We start from the raw sequence: 16,638 nt of genomic DNA, 5'->3' as shown, positions 1-16,638 counted from the left end.
TAATATCTAACACAAACACACACACACATCCATACGAGTTGCAGAAGGAAAAAGAGTAAGGAAAAATTAAGTTTCAAGAGTGAGTTTAAGAGTGAGATGATGAAATCTCAAGTTTATGCACTTATAAGACATGACCTGGAACGAACCATCCCTCATTAATTTAACCCTTCTATCGTTTCTTAGACAGGTTATTAAATGTTTATCAATACACCAGTTCAGCTCTTAGTCTGGAGATACTTGCTTGTCTTTGCTTTTGGGGATTGGGTTTTCCCGGTCCGTTCTTTGGCTGGTGTTCTTGTGCCTGGGTCTGGGGCGGCCAGTCACGTGGTGTGCTGGCGGAATGAAAGTCTTTGTTTGAAGCTGGCTTTGCAGGAGAAACGTGGCTCGAAATCTTGTCGCAAAACTTAACTTAGAACCGAGACTCACAACGGAAAATAAAGGAAAACTTAGAAAAGAAAAGACAACTTAGACGAGAGTAGTAAGATGGCTTGAATAAAGCTGTTGAACCCGTTCTTCTGATCTTAATTTGGGTTCTTTGTCTCTGCGTTTACATGGTTGCTAGTCTGATTGAGATCTTCATCCTTTTTCTGCCCATCTCTCTTGAGAGTGGTAGCAGAGCGTTTCTTGGGGGTGAACCCAGAGAGCTAGAGTTAGAGAGCAGATCGAAGAGAGAGCCGAGTCTAGATGAGCTTTGTTTCGGGTCTAAGATTTTAAACTCAAAGTTTGTCCAACCTCCAGGATGAGTTCTGGCCAATTAGACACTGGCTAAATTTAGGAGGTGGCATTCTTTTCAGTTCTGATCGTAAATTATCTTATCTGGGGGGTTTGTCTGTTTCGCTCTTAAGCAGAGAGAACAGAGGCCACAGTTTAGACATGATTTCTAATTAAAAGAAGATCAAAACATATTACACAGATTTCATTCCAGCCAACTTACTAGTGGTGTTCGTAAGATAGCATTGATATGAAACAGTACACACTTTCAGTCACACACACCTATGATAATTATAACAATTACATGAATTATATGGGATCAAGGCATATTAAATGGACACATATATCGTAGAAACACATAGAATGATGTATGATGTTTATAAGTCCATTGTAAATTGTTACTGAATGAGTTTTATGTATACTGTAGGAAAAATCTCCGTTTTCTGGTTTAGAGAGAAACAGACTCTGTCTGTTTGTTCAGAGGTCTTAAGGGGGAAGGGGTCAGGAATGTTGTGGGGGAAAACAACATCTGCTGGTATCGATCCGTCTTGCAAACTATCGAAGTTGACCAGTTCTGCCTTCAGTTAACCAATAAAAGTCTTTGGTTACAGACTCTCTGGAGCCTGGGTGAGTTATGGCTCTGGGATGTGAGATTTGAATCTGGAATGTGAAGACACTTGTGTGATGCCTTGGTCTCTGTCTTTCTCTTAACCAATCAGTAATTTGGCAACCAAGCTAGTCATTGACCAGTTATGTGTTAGTGCTGGGGGCTCTTTTAAATAGCCAGACCGGTCGGCGCCTGGATCCGGTGACAAGATGGATGAGGATACGAAGTCCTGACCAAATCTTCCTCTTGGTTCATCGAGAAGCAGAGAGTTTGAATTAATATTCTGGACGAAGATTAGTCTGCGTTTGGTTCATACCCATTGTCGCTACAATGTATTCTGCTTTTTTTTTTAAAAGACATGCACACTCTAATGTAAAAAAACACCAACACAGATAGCATTAATGTCATGTTTTAGTCCAAAGACAGAGTCTACAAAAAGAAGTGTTCTCTTACGAGAGTACTCTCGTGTTGCGTAACCTAGCTTACGCTACGGGAAAAACCCTTTTCTCGAGAATACTGAAGCCAAGAGCCTTCAGCGGGACGAGCTTCAAGCCGGCCATCTCGCCGCTTCCTCTGCCGTTCCTGCTGCGCTATCCGGCGCCGATATCCTTTTCATTCCGCGTGTTACGTTACACACGCTTGCACCTAAAAGAGCGAGGCGTTGTTTCAAATGCCTCTTTTCAAGAAGTGCGGCTCTTGCCGAGCCGATCTCAGCGACGGGGACCGCCACATCCTGTGCGTTTCCTGCCTGGGACACACTCACGCGGACCACACGCTTTCCCTGGGCGGCTGCCCGGAATGTGAAGCGATGTCTATGGCGACCCTGCGGGCTCGCCTAGCATCTTTCAGTGTGGATCCCGCCCCTCCGCTTCTCTCCTCTGGGCCGCGCCGTAAAAAGCGCCGTTCACAGAGAACGCCGGAGGCATCTGCCGCGAGCGCTTGCATGCCGGATCTCTCCCCGTGTGCATCGCTCCATGAATCCCCCACCTCTATCACGGCCGGCCAGCCGCCCGCTGTGCATATCGAGTCGGGGGGAGATGACGAAGAAGGGGACAGCTGCTCTATTCTGGCTTCTGACTGCGAAGAATGGTCAGGCTCCATTCCGGACCCCGCCCCTTCTCTTCAGGAATCGAGCGGTGTGCGGTCTACGTTCGACGCCGAGCTTCTTCGCCTGCTTACTAAGGCCGTGGAGGACCTCGGCCTCGATTGGTCGCTTCCTGACGAGCCTGCACCCAGCAGGCTGGACGGTTGCTTTCTGCCAGGCCGCCGCTCGACGCCTCACACCAGGCCTGTCCCCTTTCTTCCGGAGCTCCACGAGGAGCTCACTAAGAGCTGGAAGGCGCCATTTTCTGCCAGGCTGCGCTCTTCTGTCTCTTCGACGCTCTCTCTAGTGGACGGCGCGAAAGACAAAGGCTATCTCTGCATGCCTCCGGTCGAGGAACCCGTAGCCGCGCAACTCTGCCCGCCTTCCGCCGGATGGCAGTCTCATCCTTCACTGCCTTCCAAAGCCTGCAGGACTACTTCGCCTTTAATCGGTCGCGCCTACACCGCCGCCGGTCAAGCCGCGTCTGCACTTCATACGATGGCCGTGCTTCAGGTGTATCAGGCTGACCTTCTCCGTAAAATGGACGAGGCGGGCCCGAACCCTGAGAATTTCTCTGACCTCAGGAGCGCGACCGACTTAGCGCTACGAGCCACCAAGTCCGCTGCTCAGGCCATCGAGAGGAATATGGCGTCTCTCACTGTCACTGAGAGGCACTTGTGGTTGACACTGTCCGACATGAAGGAGTCCGACAGAGCCACTTTCCTCGACGCGCCCGTGGCGCCATCCGGTCTCTTCGGCCCGGCTGTCAAGGGGTTTTCGGAGCGGTACTCCGAGGTACAGAAAACCTCCCAGGCTATGCGGCATTTCTTGCCGAAGCGCTCCAGTTCGCTATGGGCCGCTCTAAGCAGCCGTCCAATCGGAAGTCAGCGCCACAGCCTCCCCCGCCGTCAGCCTCACAGCGCCGTCAGCCGAGGGACTCCCAGCAGCGCTCACGCTCTTCCAGCCGCCACAGACCGCCTCCCCCTCGGGGACCCCGGTCCAAGATTGTGCTGAAGGCAGAGCCCTCAAAGTCTTCCTGACCGTGCTAGGAAGACGAAGATGGTCGAGTCCCGCTGCGGCCGGACCGCCATCGAAATCAGCGCGCCTCGCTCTCACAGTTCCCTCAGCAGAGGTGACTGGAGATGTGTATTTCACAGCCAACGAGCCCGTTACACAACACGCTCGCCTGTACCCAAAGGCCGTTTTTACGGCAGTAGTAATAACCCTACAGCAAGTGTCAAAATTTGATTGATGGCTTCCGGTTGTCATTGACCTTTCCGGTCGCCCTTCCGGTCACTATTGTTATGGATTGACCTATTGACCCTTCCTATCCGTCGATCATGTGGTTTTGACAGTTAGTTTTGACCTATGACCCCTTCCTATCCCTTCGATCATGTGTTTTGACAGGTTGACCTTCCGGTGTCTATCCGGCATATGTTGTTATGGTTTGCCCTATTGACCTTGCTTTGATCATGTGGGTTTGACAGAAGCTTTTGCCCTATTTGAACCTTTTTAGCCCTAGATCATGTGATTTTGACAGAAGCTTTTGCCATTTAACCTTTATAGCCCTAGATCATGTGTATGACAGAAAGTTTGAAGGCGCTGTTAGGATATGTGTCAGCATCTCCTCCGCATTCCAGAGCACATTGTGGGCCCCTGCGGAAAAGTGAGAAGAAAAAGACTGTTTTTCCTGAATGCCTCACCAGCCAGAGTAGTGTGTGTGTGTGTGTGTGTGTGTGTGTTTGTTTGTGTTTGCGCGCGCGTCCTCTGACATGATCCCCTCCACATTCCTGAGGTAACAGTGAAAGTGAGAAAAAGAGAGTTGCCCTAATCATGTTTTATATTTCACACAAATAATATACAATAATATCTTACTAAAAATCTACTGAAACCATTTAATTCAGTTTTAGATAAACAAAACAATAAAAATCATATTACATAAAACATCCCGTTTTTTATAAGTGTATAAAATAAAATGGTTATCTTGGTAATTTAACTAAAGTTGAAAACCATTCAGTTCTTTATAAAAGTATATAATGAAATGCTTATAAAATAAATATCTTATTGATCCAATTGTTTTAGATAAACAAAAGAATAAAAATTATATTACATAAAACATTCCGTTCTTTAGAAATTAAAATAATTATATTGCTAATTTAACTAAAGTTGAAAAACATTCTGTTCTTTAAAAGTATATAAATAAATTGCTTATAATATAATATAAAATCACAGAGTGGTTCTCTCGCTCTCTCTCTCTCTCGCTCTCTCTCTCAGCTCCGTCTATCGTTCTCTGACTCAGAGGGGCCTCTGTGCATCATGTCAGAGCGTATGTAATGTTAGTCTGCTAATGCATTTCCAGAGACAAAGTTTTGTTCATACTAAATTTATTTCAAAATATAATCGTAAAAGTTTAAATATGATCTTTTAAAATGAAAGACTGTTTAAATTAAATCTTTAAAGTTTGAATACATACGCATCTTCTATTTATCTTTTAGAAGATTACTGTAATGATTTTGTTTAACGGTTTAAAGTATAATTGTTATTAAACAATGTCTGTTCAAAAACTTTAGATGGTTGAAAAACTGTACTTAGTCAATCATAATTTTTTGTCCATGCGGGGGTTTCAATTTTTATGTTGGGGGCTTTCCATAGAATCCATAGAATATTGCATATTCTATCCCGTACACCTAAACACGACCATCGCAGAAAACTATAAAATAAATCATTTAATATCATTTCTAAGCTGTGTTGTGTGCGCACACACGCTGTTCTAAAAAATCTCTATTTTAAATTAAATTATTAATAAATATATAACCAATGAATAATAACATATGTTACTAAAATGTATTTAAAAAATGTAAACAAAGTTTTAGCTAAATAAATATATAAATAAAAACACCTTACATTTCCAGAGAGGCGAAGTAGTTCTTTATGCAACGATAAAAAACAATCCAAAAAGCAAATAGTTGACCAGATGAGCCTCGGGGGGACAATGTCACAGTAAATCTAGTCTGCGTTCCAGAGTACATCCAGAGTTTTATACTAAATTAATTTAAAAGCATAACCTTATAAATTAGATATTTTAAAATTAAAAGACTGTTTAAATCAAATCTTTAAAGTTTTATTAAAATCATATCTTCTATTTATCTTCTTAGAAGACTTATGTATTTATTTTTATTTTTTTTTACTAAACAGCGTCTGTTCAAAAACTTTAGATTTAAATAAAAGCAAAAATTATGCTTAGATCTTATTTATACAAAAATATTTCAAACAGTATTTTTGTCCATACAACATGAAACATGTTGTCAAAGTTTGTCACAATGTTTTTGTTGTTGTTGTTGTTGTTGTTATGTTGTTTTTAAGAAATCCGAGGACTCCACGTTGCTCTTATTTAGACTAAGTTTGATGCTTTAAGTTAATGTGCTTTAAGAATAATTTTGCGCAGGCTTTAAGTTAATTTGACCAACAAGATGTTTTGAGTATTGAGTTAAAATTAAAACGTGATAAATATCGCATCATTACCGAATTCATAACTTCAATATAACTTCAATAGTTATCAAGAACCAGCTGATTTAAGTTTTTCTTCAAACAAAAGTAATTTTCTGATAAATCATCGTACACCTACACGTGTTTTGTTGTATGCACAGATTTTGAGGGTCGCTTATAGAAAGAGGCATCCTTGTCTTTATTTTTAAAAACATAGAACCAGAGAACAGAGAACCTTGTGCGGCATATCCGCATAAAGGGTTAAAATATACATTTTAGCGCTATTTAAAAACTAGGACGGTATAACGGTATATAGGACGGTATATAATATAATGTAAATGTCTCAAGTGAAGATGATGGTTTAAAACATAATTTTATCAAATCAAGCCAATTCATGCGAATACTGTCGTATATGAACAAAGAGAAGACCTAGAGTTCACTAACATTACAGCTAACTGTAGGAAACAGATATCCGGGGAGAGTGTAAAGAAAACGCCATACAAAACATTACAATCACACCCGGCAATACGATAAGTGTTGCGCTAGTGATGTTAAAAATTGTTGTTTCAGAAGAAATGCAAAGATGTGCTTTTTACACGTGACTTCACATCTCCGCGCTGCTGTTTTGGCGCGCTTTATGGAAGTTTGAATCGTTAGCGATGGAGCGCGTGAACACGAGCAGTGTGAGAGGATTCCTGAGATCTTGCGACGATCTGACTGAGAAGATTCGCTGTTTAATACAGAAGAAACTCGTCAAGAAGTACTTGAGTAGGTGATATTATGCGCTTACGATGCGATGTGAACAGGGCCGTAGCTAGAGAATTCGGGGGGCCCCCTAAAAAATATATTCATGCAGGCCCCCTTCACCAATATCATATACTGTACAGTAGATGAGCATGGAGGCCCAAATATAACAGAAGATGGTGATGTTGTTGTAAAACCTTTATTTTAAAAGTTAAATGTTTATAATTACAACTAATAAAAACTAACAAAAAGAAAGAAATAGTTGAATAATATTTTTATTTTTTTTAAAGTAACAGCAAAATAATGTTTTTCCCATCAGTCTGTTATAATTCATAAATCAAAAAGTAAAGAATGCAGTCAAATTTAAAAAATATAATCATTTATTGTCTTATTTTTTTATAAAGATAATATGGAACTGGTAATATTATTAAATAAATCTAATAAATGTATTCATCCATTTTTCTTGATGTAATAAATACTTCATCAGCCGGCAGGTCAGGTGCATAATGCAATGCGTCGTGACTCATGTACCTTTTTTTAACTCTTATGTTAAAAAGAGAAATTTTGACCGCGCAATCTTTCGGCCTTTGAAAAAGTGAATGTTTGAACTCTGGTGTATGCTAAATGAAACCAGGCGAACGGGTGTATGAATGTGTCTACAGGTGTATCTAACCCTAACAACTAATGACCAACTTTATTTTTGCTACATACATTTTATTCTTCTAACTGTTTGTCTTTGGTTAGCACAGCTGGAGAAGAACAACAGGGAAGTTGGAAGACACAGTAGAGGAACTACAGAATAAATATGGAGAGAAAACAGCATTAAAAAGGATCAAGTCCATAGTGAAAAAAATATGAAAAAAGAATATCAAACGTAGGAAAGATGTATAATTTACTTTGTTAGTAGTCAATATGTTTCTCAATCTTCAATTAGCTTTACTATAATGTTTACATGGTTTTGGTTGTGTATTTAATTGCTCATTTTTTAACAGATGGTGACGTTCAACAGCCTAACAACCTTCCACAACGACGCCAGCAAATCATTCGGACAGCCATTAATTCAGAACCCTAATCAGCTTAACTTAACAATTGCCCAGAAGAATGGTGGGACAATAGTTACTACAATCATGGTAGAAAACACAATATATGGTGATGTTAACATCGGTGCGGTGAGTGTCTGATAATTTAAGAAACAGTTGCTTTTACAAACAAATAAGAAATTATTTGTGTATGTTATATATATTTATTTATGTGTATTTTTGTTTTGTTTTTTAAAGTTAGTCCATAGGGTGTGGAACTTTGCACAACTATTTACACACATAGGGCCCTATTTTAACGATCTGAAACGCAAGTGTCAAGCGCAAAGCGCAAGTAACTTTGTGGGCGGGTCTCGGCGCTGTTGCTATTTTCGCGGCGGGATAAATGACTCTTGCGCCAGGCGCAAATCTAAAATGGGTTGGTCTAAAGTAGCTTCATTATTCATAGGTGTGGTTTGGGCGTAACGTGAAATAAACCAATCAGAGCGTCATCTCACATTCCCTTTAAGAGCAGACGCGATTTTTCAATAGCGGATTACTATTGTAACGGCAGATTTGCCCGACGCGCGCCAGGAGCGGTTCACAGCCAAGGAGAGCAACGCTCTCGTCACGGCCGTAAAAGAGAGAAGTTACATTGAAATGGAGAAACACACCCAAATTAACTTCGGTTAAACAGGCGTATGATAATTTGGGTAAATGTGTAAGCTAGATGTCAAGTCAAGTAAGATGTAAGATGTATGCTTTTATAATAAATTGTCTATCTATCTATCTATCTATCTATCTATCTATCTATCTATCGTAATAATGTATGATTTGCAAAAATGAAAACTGCTGCTTCTGTGTAGATGAGAGAATCAAAGTGCGCGTTGTTCACACCCTACATTGATTATGGCCAAGCATGCGCCCTTAAAATAGCATATGAATAACATGCGCAACGCGCCACTGACTTTAAACTATTTTTTCCTGGTTAGCGGCGCAATTGTTTTCTAAACCTGCAAAATAGCATGAAGGAACGTTTGCGCCGGAACACGCCTCCTCTTTGCGCTGAACCGCCCCCGGGAGCGCAAGAGTATTTCCTAACTTACCGACGTGCGTCTGTGGAGGGAAAAGTCCGCTTTGCGCGGGTGCAAAATAGGAATGATACATGCGTCGGTGTACAAAGTAAATTGCGCTGGGTGCAAGATAGGGCCCATACTGTTTTTGACACATAGTGATTGTGAACATTCCTTTTTTTTTTTTTTTCTTTCTTTTTTTTTTTATAATACATCTCTTTCATTTTGTGCCGGATGTTAAAAGATAAAGGTATTAGTTAATAACAATTAAAAACTTTAAATCAACATGAAGCCATAATATTAATCAATAAAATATGGTTAAATTACAGTACAATGACTTCCATAATATTTTATTTTATTTTATTTACAAAGTTGTGCGTCGTGAGTGAGACCTCGCAAAGATTACACCAATATTAGATTTCTTGTTGCGTGGTCGCACTATATGCCAGAAGCTTAGTCATCAACATCTAAACTAAACATTATCATGGTTTAGTTGTATTTTAAAACACTTTCTTTTTTCTTTCTTTTTTTTTTCTTTTTTTTTTCAGGTTGATATTTGTAGAAATAAGCAAAATACATTTATAAAAACAAGTTAATGGCCTTGTGTCAGAACACAACAGGTCTTTTTATTGTAACTTTGAAAAGTGTAATACAGTATTTGATTTTTACAAATACCTAAACCAATGGGCCTAAGCCGTTGACCCCTGAAGTTATGACTTCTGAAGGCCTCTCATGTGTAGATTCGCTCGTTGACATTTTTTATTTTATTAGCTAAAATCATTGTCTGTATTCATAAAATATGTCCTCATGGGTGTAAAATGACCTCTGCCAATGATCTGACTTATCCTTGTAAGCGAAACATTTCTTATCTTTATTTACATGGGGCGGGTAAGTCCAAGGAGGCTTCCGTGTCGTTCCGCCATCTTGAAACACTATAATACCAGAGAGGGACGAAAAGCGCTAGCCTAACTCAACACGTTTCATCATCAACACTAGTATAGTCATCAGCACATTCAAAAGGACCATCAAAATAGTGTTACATTAAAACTGACAAAAAAATTTATTCTGAATTTAGTAATAATTATAACAAAAAGTTTAAATTAAAATTGACTATGCGTCATAATTATGAGATGAAAAGTTTAAATGATGATGTACTAAAATTGAAATTATGATAAAGTAAATATTCCATAGTGAAATTTTCTGAATTCTATATAATTGTATTTGTGAAAATGTTTCAGTACTGAAACAGCATTTATGAGTTTTTACATATCTTCTGCTTGTTTCTGCAGTTCGTGTAGGCCTCTAAGCCTATAAATTACTAAAAATGATTATTGAATAACTTGAATTTTGTTGACAATGTAAAAAAAATTGACTTTCCATACCGGGAGTTGAACCCGGGCAGCCTGGATGAAAACCAGGAATCCTAACCGCTAGACCATATGGGAGGCACTGCGCGGTACAATATAATGCTGGATCATACTTATGCCGAGCCACAGGAGAAGGAATCCTCGTGGCCAAAAAGCAAAAATGTAATTTATCGGGATGTATATAAATATCGGGATAGCTTCTCCCAGGTGGAAAGAGCTAATGAAGGAGAAAGACTTTGAAAGGGAAGTTGTCTGCTTTCTTCTCGACGGGTGAGTCAAAGTTACGGTCTGAATTACAAGCTTTTTTTCATTGCTTGCTTGTGTAAATCATTATATAGGCAGCATAACAGTAGAACATGTACAATTAAACTCGATGAAGTGCTATTGGAAGACATGTTGTCATAGATTCTTGACACATAACGGCTACCGCAGTTGCAACACGCAGTTGTAAAAAGCGAGGCGCTAGAGAGCACTATTTGTTTAAATGCAGAATACAATTTCACTAGATGGGAGAAATTCATTTGGGAGAACTAACTTGTAGTAGGGTCTTTAACAAAAAACAAAAAAAACAAAAAAAAACCTCCACAATTGAGGAGGTCAAAGGGCATGCTTCCTGCTATAGTATCATCAGCTCTACCCAAAGTCTGTTCATGCGGCCACCAGACAGATTTTTAAACACTGGATTTAAACTTCTACATATATTTTGAGTAGATAACCGATAGTATAATCTCAGTAAAGGGTTTCACCTTGTGTGTTTCCACACTGATTAAGGATAGTTCGGGAGATACAAGTAAAAATTATCTTATACGTGTAATAGATCATAGCTACCAGTAAGATCATGCTTTGAATCAAGACGAGTCAAATTAAATATTCGCTCAAGACAAACTTTACTTATCACACATCGCGTTTCTGAAATTGTGTGGTGATTTTCCAAATGATACAAACTTAGTCTAAATAAGAGCAACGTGGAGTCCTCGGATTTCTTAAAAACAACATAACAACAACAACAACAACAACAAAAACATTGTGACAAACTTTGACAACATGTTTCATGTTGTATGGACAAAAATACTGTTTGAAATATTTTTGTATAAATAAGATCTAAGCATAATTTTTGCTTTTATTTAAATCTAAAGTTTTTGAACAGACGCTGTTTAGTAAAAAAATAAAAAATAAATACATAAGTCTTCTAAGAAGATAAATAGAAGATATGATTTTAATAAAACTTTAAAGATTTGATTTAAACAGTCTTTTAATTTTAAAATATCTAATTTATAAGGTTATGCTTTTAAATTAATTTAGTATAAAACTCTGGATGTACTCTGGAACGCAGACTAGATTTACTGTGACATTGTCCCCCCGAGGCTCATCTGGTCAACTATTTGCTTTTTGGATTGTTTTTTATCGTTGCATAAAGAACTACTTCGCCTCTCTGGAAATGTAAGGTGTTTTTATTTATATATTTATTTAGCTAAAACTTTGTTTACATTTTTTAAATACATTTTAGTAACATATGTTATTATTCATTGGTTATATATTTATTAATAATTTAATTTAAAATAGAGATTTTTTAGAACCGCGTGTGTGCGCACACAACACAGCTTAGAAATGATATTAAATGATTTATTTTATAGTTTTCTGCGATGGTCGTGTTTATGTGTACGGGATAGAATATGCAATATTCTATGGATTCTATGGAAAGCCCCCAACATAAAAATTGAAACCCCCGCATGGACAAAAAATTATGATTGACTAAGTACAGTTTTTCAACCATCTAAAGTTTTTGAACAGACATTGTTTAATAACAATTATACTTTAAACCGTTAAACAAAATCATTACAGTAATCTTCTAAAAGATAAATAGAAGATGCGTATGTATTCAAACTTTAAAGATTTAATTTAAACAGTCTTTCATTTTAAAAGATCATATTTAAACTTTTACGATTATATTTTGAAATAAATTTAGTATGAACAAAACTTTGTCTCTGGAAATGCATTAGCAGACTAACATTACATACGCTCTGACATGCTGCACAGAGGCCCCTCTGAGTCAGAGAATGATAGACGGAGCTGAGAGAGAGAGCGAGAGAGAGAGAGAGCGAGAGAACCACTCTGTGATTTTATATTATATTATAAGCAATTTATTTATATACTTTTAAAGAACAGAATGTTTTTCAACTTTAGTTAAATTAGCAATATAATTATTTTAATTTCTAAAGAACGGAATGTTTTATGTAATATAATTTTTATTCTTTTGTTTATCTAAAACAATTGGATCAATAAGATATTTATTTTATAAGCATTTCATTATATACTTTTATAAAGAACTGAATGGTTTTCAACTTTAGTTAAATTACCAAGATAACCATTTTATTTTATACACTTATAAAGAACGGGATGTTTTATGTAATATGATTTTTATTGTTTTGTTTATCTAAAACTGAATTAAATGGTTTCAGTAGATTTTTAGTAAGATATTATTGTATATTATTTGTGTGAAATATAAAACATGATTAGGGCAACTCTCTTTTTCTCACTTTCACTGTTACCTCAGGAATGTGGAGGGGATCATGTCAGAGGACGCGCGCGCAAACACAAACAAACACACACACACACACACACACACACACTACTCTGGCTGGTGAGGCATTCAGGAAAAACAGTCTTTTTCTTCTCACTTTTCCGCAGGGGCCCACAATGTGCTCTGGAATGCGGAGGAGATGCTGACACATATCCTAACAGCGCCTTCAAACTTTCTGTCATACACATGATCTAGGGCTATAAAGGTTAAATGGCAAAAGCTTCTGTCAAAATCACATGATCTAGGGCTAAAAAGGTTCAAATAGGGCAAAAGCTTCTGTCAAACCCACATGATCAAAGCAAGGTCAATAGGGCAAACCATAACAACATATGCCGGATAGACACCGGAAGGTCAACCTGTCAAAACACATGATCGAAGGGATAGGAAGGGGTCATAGGTCAAAACTAACTGTCAAAACCACATGATCGACGGATAGGAAGGGTCAATAGGTCAATCCATAACAATAGTGACCGGAAGGGCGACCGGAAAGGTCAGTGACAACCGGAAGCCATCAATCAAATTTTGACACTTGCCGTAGGGTTATTACTACTTACGGCCGCCCAAATATATCACAGAAAGAGCATTCTGTCTGTTTATCCGGCTCACGCCGATGGTGTTATAAATGCAGGTCATGTGCCCACTCCACAGTGTTCGTGCCTACATACAAACACGGCCGGTTCAGTGATTCACACTTATTCACGGCCCATATCCATAAACTCGGCTCACGCCGTGTGTGTTTCAAATGTAGAAGAGGTGCCCGCTGTACAGCGCTCATCCCTTCACACAAACACGGGCTGCTCTGTGATAAGCACTCATTCAGAGCCCCCGTCAATAAACACAAAACGTGTCCCGTGTGTAAATCACCCTCTACCAGACACGAGCTGTGTTATGTGTGTGCGAAGCACGCGCGCCTCCATGAGCGCGCGCTCTTTCTCAGGCGCTGTGAGATATGTGCCACACACACACAGCGACAACAGCCCGCGCGTTATTCTCCCTCTAGCCTTTCACATAAAGGCATGGAGGGAGCTGCCGGGCGTGTCAGAATGGGTACTGAACACGGTAGAACAAGGCTATTCACTACAGTTCGCTCGCAGACCCCCTCGCTTCCGAGCCAGGGTCGAAACCACGGTGAACAGCGAAGTAGCACACCTACTTCGCGCCGAAATTGCGAAACTGTAAGAGAAACAAGCCGTAGAAACCGTCCCTCACACACTGAGCGAGTCAGGTTTTTACAGCAGATATTTCCTCGTTCCAAAGAAGGATGGCGGTCTCAGACCCATCCTAGATCTCAGACGGCTGAACAAAGCCCTTATGCAGAGATCGTTCAAAATGCTCACGACCAGTCAGATTCTCACGCAAATTCGCCCGAGGGACTGGTTTATCTCTGTGGATCTGAAAGACGCATATTTTCAGATCCAGATAGCGCCCCATCACAGGCCTTTCTTGCGATTCGCCTTCGAGGGTCTGAGCTATCAGTATACCGTCCTGCCGTTCGGTCTGTCCTTAGCACCCCGTACATTCACGAAGTGCATGGATGCAGCGCTCGCTCCCCTGAGACAACGGGGAATGCGAATACTGAACTATCTGGACGACTGGCTTATTCTAGCCCAGTCAGAGTTAATAGCGCACAGGGCTCTATTACTCGACCATTTACGGGATTTGGGTCTCCAAATCAACTGGACCAAGAGTTTACTGTCTCCCAGCCATAGAATCTCTTTTCTGGGAACAGACTTAGACTCTGTGTCAATGACAGCGCGGCTGACGTCACAGCGCGCGCTGCAGATTCAGCGCTCAGCTGTAGCTTTCAGGGCCGGCAGCATTTTTCCTCTCAAACGTTTTCAGAGGATGCTGGGTCTTATGGCTTCGGCCTCGGCAGTGCTTCAACTGGGCTTGCTTTTCATGCACCCGTTGCAGCACTGGCTGAAAACGCGGGTCCCGTTGCGAGCATGGTCCGCTGGCCGCGTTCGCCTCAGGGTAACTCAGAACTGTGTCACAGCACTGAATCCCTGGAAGGCGGCAGACTGGTATCAGTCAGGAGTGGATCTGGGCATGACTTCGAGACGAAAAGTAATCTCGACAGACGCATCCAACTCAGGTTGGGGCGCCCTCTACGAGGGCAGATCAGTGTTTGGTCTGTGGGCAGCCTCAGAAAGGCGCCTACACATAAACTGTCTGGAGATGAAAGCGGTCGAAAATGCCTTGAGATACTTTCTCCCCCTCCTCAAAGGCCACAACGTTTTAGTCCGCACGGACAACATGTCAGTGGTATCATACATCAACCGCCAGGGCGGTCTCAGGTCACGGAGCCTTCACAAGCTGGCGGAACGCCTCCTCTTGTGGGCCCATCACAACCTGCGCTCACTGAGAGCATCGCATGTCCCGGGCTGCCAAAATGTGGGACCAGACATGCTGTCCAGGGACAACGTTCCCCCCGGGGAATGGTCCCTGCACCCTCAGATAGCCCAGTTACTATGGGACATCTTCGGCAGAGCGGATGTCGACCTCTTTGCGTCGACGGAGAACGCGCACTGCCCAATATTCTTCACGAAACAGAGAGATGCGCTGGCCCACGACTGGCCCAGCCGTCCGCTCTATGCGTTTCCCCCGATCGCGATGTTACCACAGGTAATCAAGCGCATCAGGGAGAGCAAATGCTCTGTGCTCCTCGTTGCGCCGCTCTGGAGGAATCAAGTGTGGTTCTCAGAGCTGATGCAACTGACGAGCACGACCCCCGTGGCCGATTCCGGTGAGGAAAGATCTCCTCTCCCAGGCCAGGGGCGCGATCTGGCACCCGCGCCCCGACTTATGGGCCCTGCATGCATGGGCCATCAACGGGTACCCGCTGACCTCCCAGCGGCAGTGTTGAACACAATTACTCAGGCTAGAGCACCCTCTACGAGAAGGCTCTATGCCTCTAAATGGTCAGTGTTTTCCGGCTGGTGCTCAGCCCGAAACTTAGACCCACAGCGCTGTAGCGTTACAGAGGTTCTCTCCTTTCTGCAAGAGCTTTTGGACGAGGGCAGGTCCCCCTCCACGCTCAAAGTGTATGTGGCGGCCATTGATGCGTTTACAAAACCCTTGCATGGCCGGTCACTGGGTAGAGATGACTTCATTGTTAGGTTCCTAAGAGGAGCTAGAAGGTTAAATCCTCCCCAGCCCCCTCTGGTTCCAGCCTGGGACCTCTCCTTGGTCCTGGATGCCATGAAGGGCGAACCCTTCGAACCCCTTCAGTCCGTGGATTTGCGGTATCTTTCCCTGAAGACCGCTTTTCTCATGGCTCTCGCTTCAGTTAAGCGAGTGGGTGACCTTCACGCGCTCTCTGTGAGTGCTTCGTGCTTGGAGTTTGGGCCTAATGACTCTAAAGTCATCCTTAAACCGAGGCACGGTTATGTCCCCAAAGTGCTTTCCACTCCGTTCAGATCACAGATCATTTCACTGTCAGCTCTTCCGAGATCTGAGGGTGAGGACGATGTGAATGTTCTCTGCCCTGTCAGGGCGTTGAGAATATATGTCGAACGGTCTGATGCTTTCAGGCAGTCAGAGCAGCTCTTCGTTTCGTTTGGGGGCCGCGCTAAGGGCTTAGCCACATCGAAACAGAGCCTGTCCAGATGGATAGTTGACGCTATCGCTATGGCTTATAGGTCTAAGAACCTTCATTGCCCTCTGGGCGTCAGAGCGCACTCCACCAGAGGCATGGCCTCGTCATGGGCGTGGTCTCGCGGAGTCTCTCTCCATGATATTTGTATGTCGGCGGGCTGGGCCTCCCCGTCTACATTTATCAGGTTTTATAACCTGGAGGTGCCTGCCCTATAGGCTAAACTGTTGTCAGTCTAACATACTAGCTCTGTTCGCTCTCGTTGCAGATCGACACAGACTGTGTGTGGTTCGTGTTATACACAGGCTCCAGATCGACAGACCAGGTCTTCCTGTCTGTGATCGATTTTCACCTGTCCTTCAGGTTCAGGTGGC

General features: G+C 41.7%; 2 protein-coding genes across 2 annotated transcripts in view; both read left to right on the top strand.

Annotated features, from left to right (window-relative positions):
- Positions 1-1,864: 1,864 nt before the first annotated feature.
- The window catches only part of LOC309482892 (uncharacterized protein), a 362,910-nt gene continuing 348,136 nt past the window's right edge, over positions 1,865-16,638 (top strand). The window contains exon 1 of the mRNA XM_082148483.1: positions 1,865-3,319. Within this exon, the coding sequence (XP_082004609.1) occupies positions 1,989-3,319 (1,331 nt within the window). The 5' untranslated portion in view covers positions 1,865-1,988. The remainder of the gene's footprint in view (positions 3,320-16,638) is intronic.
- Positions 13,351-16,482, top strand: LOC309482353 (uncharacterized protein; the record flags this gene model as incomplete). Its single annotated transcript, XM_082147699.1, has 2 exons — positions 13,351-14,409; positions 14,440-16,482. The coding sequence occupies exons 1-2, from the start codon at positions 13,981-13,983 to the stop codon at positions 16,480-16,482; spliced, it is 2,472 nt and encodes an 823-aa protein (XP_082003825.1). The 5' UTR covers positions 13,351-13,980.

This window comes from Leuciscus leuciscus, assembly GCF_965113295.1.
Source record: "Leuciscus leuciscus genome assembly, chromosome: 19".
Classification (NCBI taxonomy): domain Eukaryota; kingdom Metazoa; phylum Chordata; class Actinopteri; order Cypriniformes; family Leuciscidae; genus Leuciscus; species Leuciscus leuciscus.
The sequence above is the reverse complement of the archived record's forward strand: the minus strand, read 5'-3'. Positions and strand labels throughout refer to the sequence as shown.